Source organism: Gorilla gorilla, chromosome 22, assembly GCF_029281585.2.
Source record: "Gorilla gorilla gorilla isolate KB3781 chromosome 22, NHGRI_mGorGor1-v2.1_pri, whole genome shotgun sequence".
NCBI lineage: Eukaryota > Metazoa > Chordata > Mammalia > Primates > Hominidae > Gorilla > Gorilla gorilla.
This window is the reverse complement of record NC_073246.2, coordinates 39,369,875-39,383,492: the sequence shown is the minus strand read 5'-3', so window position 1 is coordinate 39,383,492 and position 13,618 is coordinate 39,369,875. Positions and strand designations below refer to the sequence as shown.

General features: G+C 37.0%; 1 protein-coding gene and 1 long non-coding RNA gene across 13 annotated transcripts in view; one reads left to right on the top strand and one right to left on the bottom strand.

The window, feature by feature from the left end:
- The window catches only part of DYRK1A (dual specificity tyrosine phosphorylation regulated kinase 1A), a 149,463-nt gene that overhangs the window by 23,241 nt on the left and 112,604 nt on the right, over nt 1-13,618 (bottom strand). For all 12 annotated transcript variants that reach the window (XM_031005157.3, XM_055374016.2, XM_055374018.2 and 9 more), the window contains 3 exons: nt 11,173-11,361; nt 5,354-5,501; nt 1,492-1,778 (listed from right to left, as the gene is read on the bottom strand). In XM_031005157.3, the coding sequence (XP_030861017.1) occupies nt 1,492-1,778; nt 5,354-5,501; nt 11,173-11,361 (624 nt within the window). The remainder of the gene's footprint in view (nt 1-1,491; nt 1,779-5,353; nt 5,502-11,172; nt 11,362-13,618) is intronic.
- LOC129529365 (uncharacterized) lies at nt 1,949-4,755 on the top strand. Its single transcript, XR_008674863.1, has 3 exons — nt 1,949-2,006; nt 2,329-2,401; nt 4,643-4,755. It is a non-coding gene; the product is annotated as an uncharacterized lncRNA (long non-coding RNA).

Genomic DNA, 13,618 nt, shown 5'->3' with positions numbered 1-13,618 from the left:
GATCTAGGGGCAGGACCACTGCAGGTCTATTTTAGAAATAACTTCCCATGTGATGCCAATGAACTTGAATAGTTAAAAACTTATTGTAGGGATAACTGGCTCATTTTGGCTAGACAGAAATAATAATGTTTAATATTAGGACAAAATACATAATTTGGCTTAAATAGGGGGAAAATTTCCCAACTCTATAATTTATTCAAATTACTGTCAAGATGGGCATGTATTTTTCATTCACAATATACTCTACCACATATTAACTACGAGCATCTCTTGATTTTTTGAAGGCATCTAAAACTGCAAACTTTGCTCCCTACTCCAATTTTTAAAAATTACTTTAACATTTGATAGCATCACTACCATGAGAAGTTGCAGAAAATAACAAAAAGACAGTCCTATTAATTGGCTATAAATCCTTATGATTAAATTAATCTGTTATAGTTAAAACCTGGACAAAAGTAGGACAGGACAGAAAATTTCACTAATTTGGAAAAATAAGAAACAGAAAAGTCAGTATGAAAAATTAACATCTGTATGTTAGCTGGGTTTCTTTAAAACAGAAGAAATATAGTTTCAATACTTAAAGCAAAAAGAATAGTGTTTAAAATGAGCAAAATATTATCAAATGGTGACACTAATTCCTTTCAAGAGGAGACCCCTATTACTTCTATTCTATACATAAAACAATGCTGTTAGAGTAGTTTTCATAATGCTGGAAGAATGACAGGAAAAAACTGCTTTCCTAAATCAGCTAAACTTATCAGCACTACGAACACATCTGTTTTTAGCAGTCTGAAAAAAACCAGCTTGGATATGTGTCAGAATTTATGTAAATTTTAAATAAGAGTGGGGAAAATAAGACAAACTTATTTATCAAAACAAGTAAGTCTATCAACTGAATTTTCTATACTTATACCATGACTAATGCAAAATTACCTGCATTTTTTTGAACCATCAGTTTTTGAGAAAAAAGATTTATCTTGATCCATCTTCAGAGAAGTATTTTACAGCAAAGATTCAATGTTCTAGTACTGGAAAGTCCCAAAATTTATACTAAAACCTTTACTTGGGAAATATAGTTACAAATCCCCTAATATTTAATCATTCCATCTCCTATTCTCCCCCTTAATCTTTTAGCATACATACAATTTTAAATATACCCATTTCAAAAAAATCAATGTCTTTTGACTCAAAGTATTGCTATTTGCATTTTAAAAGGTATTTCCCCAAAATAGATATCAACACAAGGTAATTAAGTGCTACATTTTAAAGATAAATAAGCATCCTGTAATTGCCTCTAAATGGTATACACCTTATTAACATTTCAAATATCTATTAGGTTGGCGCAAAAGTAATTGCGGTTTTTGCCACTGCAAAAGCAGCACCTGCAATGGCAAAAACCGCAAATACTTTTGCACCAACCTAATACCTACACTGTCCTACCTACTTCTATTTAATTTCTATTTAATTCACAAGTTCTGAAATAATACTTACCCTCTGCCCCAACTGACAAGAACTGCCAAAGTCAACTATCTTGATTGCACTGCGTTTGGGGTTACAAAGAAGGATATTTTCAGGTTTTAGATCACAGTGAATGATACTAAGTTCTGGAGTCGCAAGGAAAAGCAGTGCAGTGCACATCTGTTGCGCAAACTTTCGTGTTAGGTTCAAAGAGACCCCTCGGAAATTGGTGTTTCTCAGCAAGTCATAGAGGTTGTAGGACAGCATTTCAAAAACTAAACAGAGATGGTTTCGAAACATAAAGTGGCGTTTCAAATGCACTGAAAGAGAAAACAGTTTCATTTTAAATTATATATACCAATAAACTGAGAGTAACAAACACATGCACTCTCAAATGTTCTATAACATTATTACATCAAATGCAGAGTTCAATTAAAGTTTGGAGATCAGCATTTTGTAATAACAGCAGTTTTCAATCAGTTAAGAATATCTAAGTTGCTCTTCTGCTGAATTAAACAGGTACAGCATATGTCAATAAGTGATATAAGGTAAGCAGTGCTACCAAAATGCCTTGTTTCTTTAAAAGTCAGATCTGAAAACATAAGTACCAAACGGACAAACAGCAGTGAGAATATTTCAGCAATTTTATCTTCATTTATAAAAGAAAGCACTTTTTACTTCCCGAGAGCCCTACCTCAAAACTTCCTATGTCTAAGCTCCACCTACTGGGATCTCTGGTTTGTGACAATGCTGTAGTTGGCAGCCCTCTGTGTAGGCTTTGAAATGTATCTGCACTGCTGAACTTTAGATTTCACTGGTAATTTTCTGTCACAATTTTCATTGATAGCCTTTTTTTTTTTTACCCTTTAGGCAAATACAACAAATGTCTGAAAATCATGCTTTGGTAAAAGTATTGGAGGACTTAACTGTGTTTATCAAATTGGTAAGTGACAACTCTTGTGTGAGACTGAAGGTTTGGAAAACTTCAAAATAAAGCTCAGCTACAAGAAGAGATGATAAGGAGGCTTGTGAGTGGGGAAACAGCATAGAATACATAGGTCACTATCACTGTTGACCCTCTAAAAAGGCTGAATACTCACTAAATTGCTTCAAAGATTGTGCTTTAACTATTAACACTGACGTCACATCAGATGAGGTTATTCGATAAAGTGCTGTCCCTCCCTGTTAACAGTCTTATATATACCAAACTGAGCACCTGTAACACAACTGCAATGACATAAAACACCCATCTGTCAAGGTGATTTTCATTTTATTTTATAGTATTACAAAATGAGAGGTTTCTCTACAGATCTATCTGGAATAAACTGATAGTAATCAATGTCTGATCACTAAGAACTGTGGATACATTGTGTTTTCCTGGGAATAGTCCTGGGCTGCCTGCCTCAAAGCAGTGGACATCAATATTGCTTTTAGATCTTTCATGGTATAGGTGATCTTAAGTTAGAATAAGTAACACAATAAAAATAACTACATGGCTATATAAGAGTCTATAGTACAACTCGATACTAAAAATAACAAAAGGAATCCTTAAATGTTACCTAAGAATGTAAAATATCTGCTCTTAGTCACTTCAGTTTATAGGTTTAAAACTAAAAACATAGTTCCATGATACCTCACAATCATGGTCCGTGGATGGCTTTTAATCTCCTGGTTAAGCAGGTGCCACTAAATGAATGCAAAAAGTAACTGCTGTCAGAATTCTAATGTGATTATAAAAATTCCTTTAAGAAGCTCTGTGATCACAATGTTCGTCCAATGAAAGATCTACTCAGTTTCACTTGACCTCACAATTCTTTATTCATTTACTTAGTATCTACAATGTGGTAAGCACTAAAGACATTGTCAAAGAAAGCTCAAACAAGCATATTTGTTCAGTCTTTTTAACCGAATTTTGGGGAGAATGGAGGGCTGGCAAGACTTTGTTGTAGACTTAAACTAAATTTTCTTTTAACTAGACCATGGCAGGTACCAAATAATCCAGATAAGAAATTTGGCTACACAGTAAAGAAGTAGATGTTTTTTAAAGTTCAAAGACAAGACAATAAAACTCATCAGAATAAATTAGACTCATCAATCACTTTAAAACTAATTTACATCATAAAAATCAATATGACTTTCCGATACCTTAAGTTTAAGGTATCAATTCAATTGATATGAACTTGTCTAATCTAAAGTTCTTTTGTTTTCCAAACAGAATCTCAGTTTCTTGAGACATTATGCATTCACCATCTTCTGAAATAAGAATTTAAAAACTCATCCAAAGAGTATCTGTAATAACTAATACAATTAATAAAATGATCATTAATGTCAACTTTATTCAAAACAAAATACTAGCATTATACATAACTGAGTAGCTAACATTTTTCAGTACTTAACTATATGCCAGCTATGTCTTTTTTAAATAAAGCAGAATTAAAATGTTACAGTAATGCTACCAGTATTTTTTCTGCTCCCCTAAGCAAATACTCAGAGTGAGGAGAAGGCAGGAGGCATGTTCAGAGATCATTGTGTAAGTCAATCATCCTTAGAATGTCCTTGATGTGCTTCTAAAACCCTTGAATGGAAATGGGTCACCTCATGTAAGTTGTAACTGACAGTAAACAGCAAAGTTTCATTGTGTGTGACACGGTTTTAAGATAAGAATGGTATTATTATGAATTATATCAGTATCTATAAAGAAACTAAGAAAAATTAATACAAACTCATTTTATATTTTAATAATGAGGAATGAGAAGTATTTCACAAACAAAATCTAAACAATCTGAAGCTTGCCCCTTTTAAAGATCCATTATTTGTTTCTACCTTTTTGGGGTGGACCAAAGAATCATAATGTTTTCTTAAAAGATCTGTTAAATAAAACTCAGCCTTACGTGTATCAAATAAAGTCAGTGTTTCTGAACACAAGTGACTATGGATCTGTGCTGATCTTAAGGTCTGTATCTTCGATTGATGGCATCTTATATGAATACTTAACAGTTTTTTCTTTGACGGTACATAAAATGATAAAATGATGGTGTCCATCAGTCTTACAATCACTGACATATTAGATTTGATTAAAAAATACTGCGAAAGAAGGTGTACTAGAAGATATTTTGCCCATGTATCAAATGGCCCTAGACTTCAGTATTGTCATAATTCTTCTGTCTCCTGTTTCTGTTTTCAGAAGGAAGACTATATGAGAATGAAACAGACTTTGGAGTGCGGCAGAAGTACGGTAGCTTCCAATCCTAGCTGCAGAGCCCTATGACCCTGGGTATGGGGCTTCTTATACAAACCAACCATAACTTAAGGATTCTACCATCTTCCTTATAAGACTGCTATTAATTATTACAGATGATGGAAGAAAAGCATAAGGAATGTGGTAGAAATTCAATAAGCAGTGGCTATTATCTCTTTTCTGTAGTCGTAAATCTAATAGCTTCTAATGCTGCCAAGCTGATGAAGAGACTGGGGAGGAGCCTGAGATCTTGTTGCAGATGCCCCAAAAATGGTTCCACAACCACTAACAACATACTAGCTCACAACTAGTTTCTGAGCTAGATTAGAAATGGTTAAAGTTACTGGAAAGATGACCCTATGGATAAACATGCATCATTATTAGCAAACAAATGGTACCAGTAAGTTGCAAATAAAAACACACACACACTATTCTCATTTGTTTCTACATGGTATGCTACCTGGAAGGCACATTCCCCAAGATTTAGACTATTACTACCAGATCAAGTCACTTATATAAATCTTGCTGTCCAAAAGAAATAAACAAATTTTTAATCAGCCACTTTAAAATAAAATCAAAATATTTTGATAGAAAAGAACCATTAACTCAAAGTTTTGGTGTGGGTTGGGGCACACTGCTATTTGCCTGTTTGTTTACCTATGTAGTATTTCATTTCAGTGTCATGTTTGTTCATGAGCTCAAGAAGTCGCACTTCTATCTGCGCTTGATTCAGAAAAGCCTTCTTGTTCTTTATTATTTTAATGGCAACCCATTCTTGCTCCACACGATCATATGCCTTTACAACCTAAAAGAGAAGAAAGATGAATAATTCTCTATTTCATTAATTGCAAAAATTTCACAATAATTTATAATTCACCTTAATTATAACATTTACCTAATTCTCAATTATATGTTTTTATAATTATTTTTCTGACCTTCCTAAGTAGAAGAGATGCCATCTATTTCTATACAATATATATCCACTTATTACACAGTAACTTTAAATCAATCTTTTAAATTGAATTTCTTTTTGCATTTGTACAATATTTCTAAATATCCACAAAATAGATAATTTTCTTAATAAAATTAGATTTACTATTTTCCTCCTTCAGAAATAAATTATGACTCTTGACAAATGCTTAGGTTTTTTTTATCTTTCTTACTAAATAACATTATAAAACAACTCATCAAACTATTCTTTTAATGAGAGATACCTGAACCCTAAGAATATGTATGAAATATTTAAAAGTTTATCGGCAGAAGGCTTCAGATAACTTTCTAACTTTCAATTAGATTTTCATACATAAAAACCTAAGTATATAAAAGAAAAATTGGTTTAGACTAAAAAAAAATCAAACACAAATTACCAGTAAAGTTCCACAATGCCACAAACGCCATAATTGGGGGATTATGATAGTTTTAAAATGAGAATTACTGCTAAGGAAACCACAGCGTTCATGAGCACACATCACCATGTAACACCTCTCACTTGAAATTTGACTCATTTAAAACGAGGTTCATACTACTATAAAAGATTTACATAAACATTACAAAATCAATATATAAGTAAAAGAAAATGTTATCTCTTATTAACCAGTGACAACCATTACAACTAATAAAATAGAAGTTACATTTATAATATTATACATTGTCTGAATAAGTAATTCTTTTAGATACATTTTCTAGCACATTCAAAAAGCCTGGGGATGGGGAAGGAACTCCAAATGATTCCAAGGTGCACGATGAAACCATAAGGTCAGGAAGAGGATGAAACGTATGTTCTCAGATCTTCATCAGTCAAGGCTAAATCTACTGTGACAAATTCTGAATGGCTCAACTGAAATCAAACTTGGAATAAAAAATGCACTAATCTCTGGTTTCACTCAATTCTAAAAGACACTCTCTGTGGTCTTTTATAACAGAGGCTACCCTTGTAAACATGTGGCCAAGGGGTTCTGATATGCTTCTGCTTCACTGGATGTACTGACTACACTAAGAGTTGCAGTTCAGTGCCCAGATCCTGATGGGCTGCAGGATAAAGGACACTCATGGGGGCCCAAGTATCTAATGACTTGCCAAACAGTTAACAGGCTAACTGCCAGTTTTTGACCATGAATTACAAATTTAATAAGGTTTTTTTCTTTTCTTTTACATCAATGCCTAGAGAATTTAACTGGTCTGGAGCCCAGACATCAGTAATTTTTTGGGTAAGCTCCCCAAGAAATTTCAATATGCAATCAGGATTGGTAAGTATTGGCTACGGAAATGGAGAAATCCCTTATTTGACAATAACCTGACACAGAATGTGGAGAAAGTCTGACCAAGTCTATACAGAAGATACTATTCTGGTGAGGGACAGGACCTGAACCTCAACGTGGACACGACCTGAACCTCAACGTGGACACTGCACAACACCTCAGCCCAAGAGGGGAAGTATCAGTCTGCCCTGGGAAAAAGGAGTTCAACGTCAAGCAGGACTCTATCGTCCCAGGGTTCCTGTGCTCACTTGTTCTGTGGAATCTGAGTATGAGAAAACTAAGGTGAAGGGGAGAAGAAAAACGTAACTATGAGCACAAAGACTGAGTCATCAGGGGCCAATCAGCTTAGAGAGCAGCCTATATGGCTACAATTTGCATGGTAGATGTCAGGAAAGTTAGAAAGTAAGCTATTAGGCCCTGTACAGAAGCTCATGCCTGTAATCCCAGCATGATTTGGGAGGCCAAGGTAGGCGGATCACCTGCGGTCAGGAGCTCGAGATGAGCCTGACCAACGTGGTGAAATCCCATCTCTACTAAAAATACAAAAATTAGCCAGGTGTGGTGGGGGGGCACCTGCAATCCCAGCTACCCAAGAGGCTGAGGCAGGAGAATCACCTGAACCCAGAAGGCGGAGGGTGCAGTGAGCCAAGATCGCACAACTGCACTCCAGCCTGGGCAACAAAAGCAAAACTCCATCTCAAAAAAAAAAAAAAAAAAAAAAGGGGTGGGGCCTATTGAGTGCAACTGCCCAAACGTTAGTGAAGTTTTCATGGCGGAGGCAGCACTCTCTAGGTCTAGAGCAGCAGTCCATTTTTTCACGGCCAGGGTAGGTAGGGGTGAGGTGGATGGTTTGGGGATCAAACTCTTCTGCCTCACATCATTAGGCATTAGATTTTCATAAAGAGTACACAACCTAGATCCCTCGCATGCACAGTTCACAACTGGGTTTGAGCTCATTTGAGAATCTAACGCTGCTGCTGATCTGACGGGGCGGAGCTCAGGCGGTAATGCTTGCTGACCACTCACCTCCTGCTGTGTAGCCCGGTTGGGAACCAGTAGAGGGTATTCACACCCTTAGTTAAGGACTGGGCCTCACAAATGCCTTTCCTTAAGAGGCTGACAGAGAAGCTGCTTCTTACTAACAGGAAGACCTTAATCAAGAGGGACTCCCAGGCCAGGTGTGGTGGCTCAGGCCTATAATCTCAGCACTGTGGGAAGCTGAGATGGGAGGACTGGTTGAGCCCAGGAGTTCAAGACCAGCCTGGGCAACATAGTAAGACCTCACCTCTACAAAAAAACAACAAATTAGCCAGGCATGGTGGCACGTGCCTGTAGTCCCAGCTACTCTAGAGGCTGAAGTGGGAGGATCACTTGAACCCAGGAGGTCGAGGCAGTGAACCATGATTACTACTCCACCGCACTCCTGCCAGGCTGATACAGTGAGACCCTGTCTCTTAAAAAAACAAAACAAAACAAAACAAAAAAAAGGACTCCCAAAGCACTGAAAAACCCCTCAGAAGAAAAAAAGAGGTTATAATTCAAGGAAAAAGTCCCTGGATTATGTGTAATTACCAAAATTCTTTCAAATCATGGGAAGAAGACATACACACGTGACATCAGGGACTGGTAGGGCCACACTGGAGTGACACAGGTCTAACACAAATGTTCATATTTGCTTACACGTTTATTTTTCTGGATTTAGACCTGTGGCTGCTAATGACATAGAGTGTTGCGGGAAGTCAGGGACCCCAAACGGAGGGACCAGCTGAAGCCATGGCAGAAGAACATGGATTGTGAAGATTTCATGGACATTTATTAGTTCCCCAAATTAATACTTTTATAATTTCTTACGCCCGTCTTTACTGCAATCTCTAAACATAAATTGTGAAGATTTCATGGACACTTATCGCTTCCCCAATCAATACCCTTGTGATTTCCTATGCCTGTCTTTCGTCTCTTAATCCCGTCATTTTCGTAAGCTGAGGAGGATGTATGTTACCTCAGGACCCTGTGATGATTGCATTAACTGCACAAATTGTAGAGCATGTGTGTTTGAACAACATGAAATCTGGGCACCTTGAAAAAAGAACAGGATAACAGCAATGTTCAGGGAACAAGAGATAATCTTAAACTCTGACCACTGACCCGGGCGGAACAGAGCCATATTTCTCTTCTTTCAAAAGCAAATGTGAGAAATATCGCTGAATTCTTTTTCTCAGCAAGGAACATCCCTGAGAAAGACAATGAGCCCCTGAGGGTAGGTCTCTGAAATGGCCCCCCTTGGGTGTGGCCGTCTTCTATGGTCGAGACTGTAGGGATGAAATAAGCCCCAGTCTCCCATAGTGCCCCCAGGCTTATTAGGACAAGGAAATTCCCGCCTAATAAATTTTGGTCAGACCGGTTGTCTGCTCTCAAACCCAGTCTCCTGATAAGATGTTATCAATGACAATGGTGCCCAAAACTTCATTAGCAATTTTAATTTCGCCCTGGTCCTGTGGTCCCGTGATCTCGCCCTGCCTCTATTTGCCTTGTAATATTATATTACTTTGTGAAGTATGTGATCTCTGTGACCCACACCTCATTCATATACTCCCTCCCCTTTTGAAAATCCCTAATAAAAACTTGCTGGTTTTGCGGCTTGTGGGGCATCACGGATCCTACCGACATGTGATGTCTCCCCCAGATGCCCAGCTTTAAAATATCTCTCTTTTGTACTCTGTCCCTTTATTTCTCAAACCGGCCGACGCTTAGGGAAAATAGAAAAGAACCTACATGAAATATCGGGGGTGAATTTTGCCCGATATCTGGCTGAATTTCCCCCAATAATACAGTACACTTTCTGTTTTAAGCATGATGGCTTTTTCCTCACAGGTTAAAAAGGAGCATGTATTTTGTGTTCTCTCAGGGCAGGAACAGAGAAGTAAGCATATGCAGGTTCCATAGTTTAAGAAAACAATAAAAGGCAATTTAGGAAAAGTCATTTTGATTCCCATTCTATCCTCATCACTGAAAAGTCAAAAGTTTGGACTGCAGATTAATAACCATCTCATTCCACAAGGGTTGCAAGGTAGCGGAGACTGGGATTATCAGCAAATCACACCTCAAACAAAACACAGCTCTGTGACTCAATGTGATAGAAGAACTTACAACTGGGAACAGCTGGGGGTCCACAGCCAGAGATGCCCCTACCATTTTTTTTTTTTTAAATAAATAGAGACAAGGTCTTGCTATGTTGCCCAGGCTGTTCTGGAATTACTGGGCTCAGGTGATCCTTCTGCTTCAGATTCCCAAAGTGCTGGGATTATAGGTGTCAGTCACCACACCTGACCCGAAAAAATATTTTTAAAAATACAAGGAGGCCAGACATGGTGGCTCACGCCTGAAATCCCAGCACTTTGGAAGGCCAAGGTGAGCGGATTACCTGAGGTCAGGAGTTTGAGACCAGCCTGGCCAACATGGTGAAACCCTGTCTCTACTAAAAATACAAAAATTAGCCAGGTGTGGTTACAGGCACACACCTGTAATCCCAGCTACTCGGGAGGCTGAGGCATGAGAATCACTTGAACCTGGGAAATGGAAGTTGCAGTGAGCCGAGAGTGCACCACTGCACTCCAGCCTGGGTGACAGGAGTGCAAGTCTGTCTCTAAATAAATAAATAAAGCACAAGGAGAAAGACCCAAAACTCTTGGTATTGGTGCGACTGATACAAGAGACTAAGACTGCCTGCCTGCTTAGAGGTCTGATATAGTTACAACATGAAGTGGGAGAAAAAGCCAGGGAACAACCCCCAGCTTTCCAAAGCCTCCTGAAAAGTGAGTGGACTCCCACTGCACCACCTGAAGATGGTAATTCTTTTCTCTTTGAAGTGGTCTATCAGACAAGAAGGTAAATACCTCTAGCATATGTAATTAACAATCATCTACAGACTATACAAGGCCCATAACAAAGAGGCAATACTATTAAGTGATTAAAATTCACCAGTCATTAGTAAAATGAGCACTTGGTAGACATAAAAGTTTTTAGAAGTCTAAGGAGTTTTTATTTCTGATGCAGTATCACTACCTTTAAAGAATTATGGTCATCCACATACTTGCATATCCATTGCTGAGCTCTATTTGCAAATATTAAAAGTACACTCTTGAGGAAGGGCTGTTAACAACAAGATTCACTAAGAAGTTCTTTCTAACTAATGAAATTCAGCATTTTCCATTAAATTACCTGTCCAAAGGAACCTTTGCCTATCAAGGAGTCAATTTCGTAACGATCCATCCACTTTTCTCCGTTTTTTACAATATAATCATAGTTATCATCATCATAACCATCATTGTAAACCTTCCGTTCCTTCTTATGACTAGAATCGTCTCCCTGGCCCTGTTGGTGTCTTCGCTTCTTTTTTGCATAGTAAACCTGAAATGAGAATACATAATGTTAACTGTAAAATTTAAATCACTGTGAGGAAGGGCATTATCAGAGTATATTGACACACATCTATTTTCTACAGTTGACATTTGAGTTAGAAAATAATACTGATCTAACCAATGAAAAAATTTCTACAGTGAAATTCATTATAGTTATACTGTTTATAGACTTTGTAAACAAAAAATGTTAAGTGACTTGTCCAAAGTATGCCGTTCAAGAAAAGTAAAAGGACCTGGTTTATATTTATTTGTTAAATTGAAGTATAATTTATATACAGTGAGGTGGCACGGATCTTAAGAGTTCAACATGAAGAATTTTGACAAAAGTTACCAAATGCCAAACAGCCAAGTAACATTTTCATGTCCCTCAAGTTCAAGTTCTCTCATGCCCCCTTCCAGTCAATCCCAACTTTATATTTGGGATATAAAGGGAATTTATTGATATAAATTCCCTCTTCTGTAACTTGCATGAATTTATTTATATTTGATTTTATGGCAACATATTTTTAAAATAAGTTTAAATGTAGACGAAGTGATGTTTTACTAAAATAAATAGGCCCTCTGAGACATGCCCAGTTTTTAAACCTATAAAAATATAACGATTAATGAAAAACAGCTATGGCCTCTTAGCCCCCACTCCCAAAGACCATACGCCTATGGTTAATCACAGGCTGAGTTATTTTCTTTAACACTGATTCTGGGCCGGGCACGGTGGCTCACACCTGTAATCCCAGCACTTTGGGAGGCCGAGGAGGGTGGATCACGAGGTCAGGAGATCGAGACCATCCTGGCTAACACGGTGAAACCCCGTTTCTACTAAAAATACAAAAAATTAGCTGGGCATGGTGGCGGGCACCTGTAGTCCCAGCTACTCAGGAGGCTGAGGCAGGAGAAAGGTATGAACCCGGGAGGCGGAGGTTGCAGTGAGCCAAGATCGCGCCACTGCACTCCAGGCTGGCAGCCTTGGTGACAAAGCGAGACTCTGTCTCCAGAAAAACAAAACAAAAAAAACACCAACACTGTTTCTAAGACTAGTAAAAAAAAAATACTAGATGAACTAGGAAATAGTCCAGGTAACTGGTAAACTAACTTTGGCGAAATTATAAATTACACTGCACGGAATAACATCAGAAAAAGTCTACTTTATAATGTGGTAAGACACTTAAAAACAAGCTCCAACAAACCTACTGTTAACAACAGTTTAACTGTAGCTTTGTTAACAATTTATCAGATAATAACAAATTGAAATTAATATACTGTTATCAACAATTTATCAGATCTATTCAGATAATCACAAGCTAGTCTGGAACATGTTTATAATATATAAATGTGTACAAAATCTAACTCAGAAATGTTCCTCACAGAGTTCATTCTAATTTTATGTTGCCACACTGCCACTGTAATGTAGCAATACTGTCATTAAATAACATTAAATTGCTATAAAATTTGCATGTACCTAAGAACATCTTTTCACTTTTCAGCTAAGCAGCTCTAAAGCTGGCAAAGGACAAGCCTTCAACATGAAAGGGTGCAGGGCTCCCACTAGAAGAGGAAAGAAAGCATGGATTCTTCTCCAGAAATGCTCCTTTAATAATTAACTTTGGAGACAGAGTTGAAGCCACAAGCAAATGGCAATGAAGCCAATGGTCCAAGACACCAGAAAAATTTTCGGTGGCAAAACACCAAGTACAGGCAAGGAATTCAAAGTGCTGTGTCTGTTTTTTATCTTATTTACTTACAACAAAAAAGCTTCTGGACATCTTATCATAAAAAGATATAGATAAAAGAACACACATAAAAAGTTAAAAGACAATAAAATCACAGAAATATAGATAGATCAAATAAACTAGGCCAAATGCCTGTAACTAGGTATTAAACATATTTCAGAGCTTCCTGACACCCATGGCAAAAGCAGAAACAAATATACAAAACTTCAAGCAAAAATTCTAACACATATATAGTTTTAGAGTCCTTATTCCCCTTTCTTGTTTTGAATAAGAGTTATTACAGAACTCAAATGAAATAAAAAAATAAATAAAAATTAAAAAATGAAATAACAGTATATTAAATACAACCTTAAAAAAATCAAGTTATCCACAATTATCTTTATACTCTGCAGTCCTTGTTAATATATCTTTTACATAATTGTAATCATATTATTTCTAAATCATTAGTCTTCATAATAATCATCAATATGACAACTACTAGGAATGAAAAAAAGTTTAGGGTAAATAGGTCACACTTTT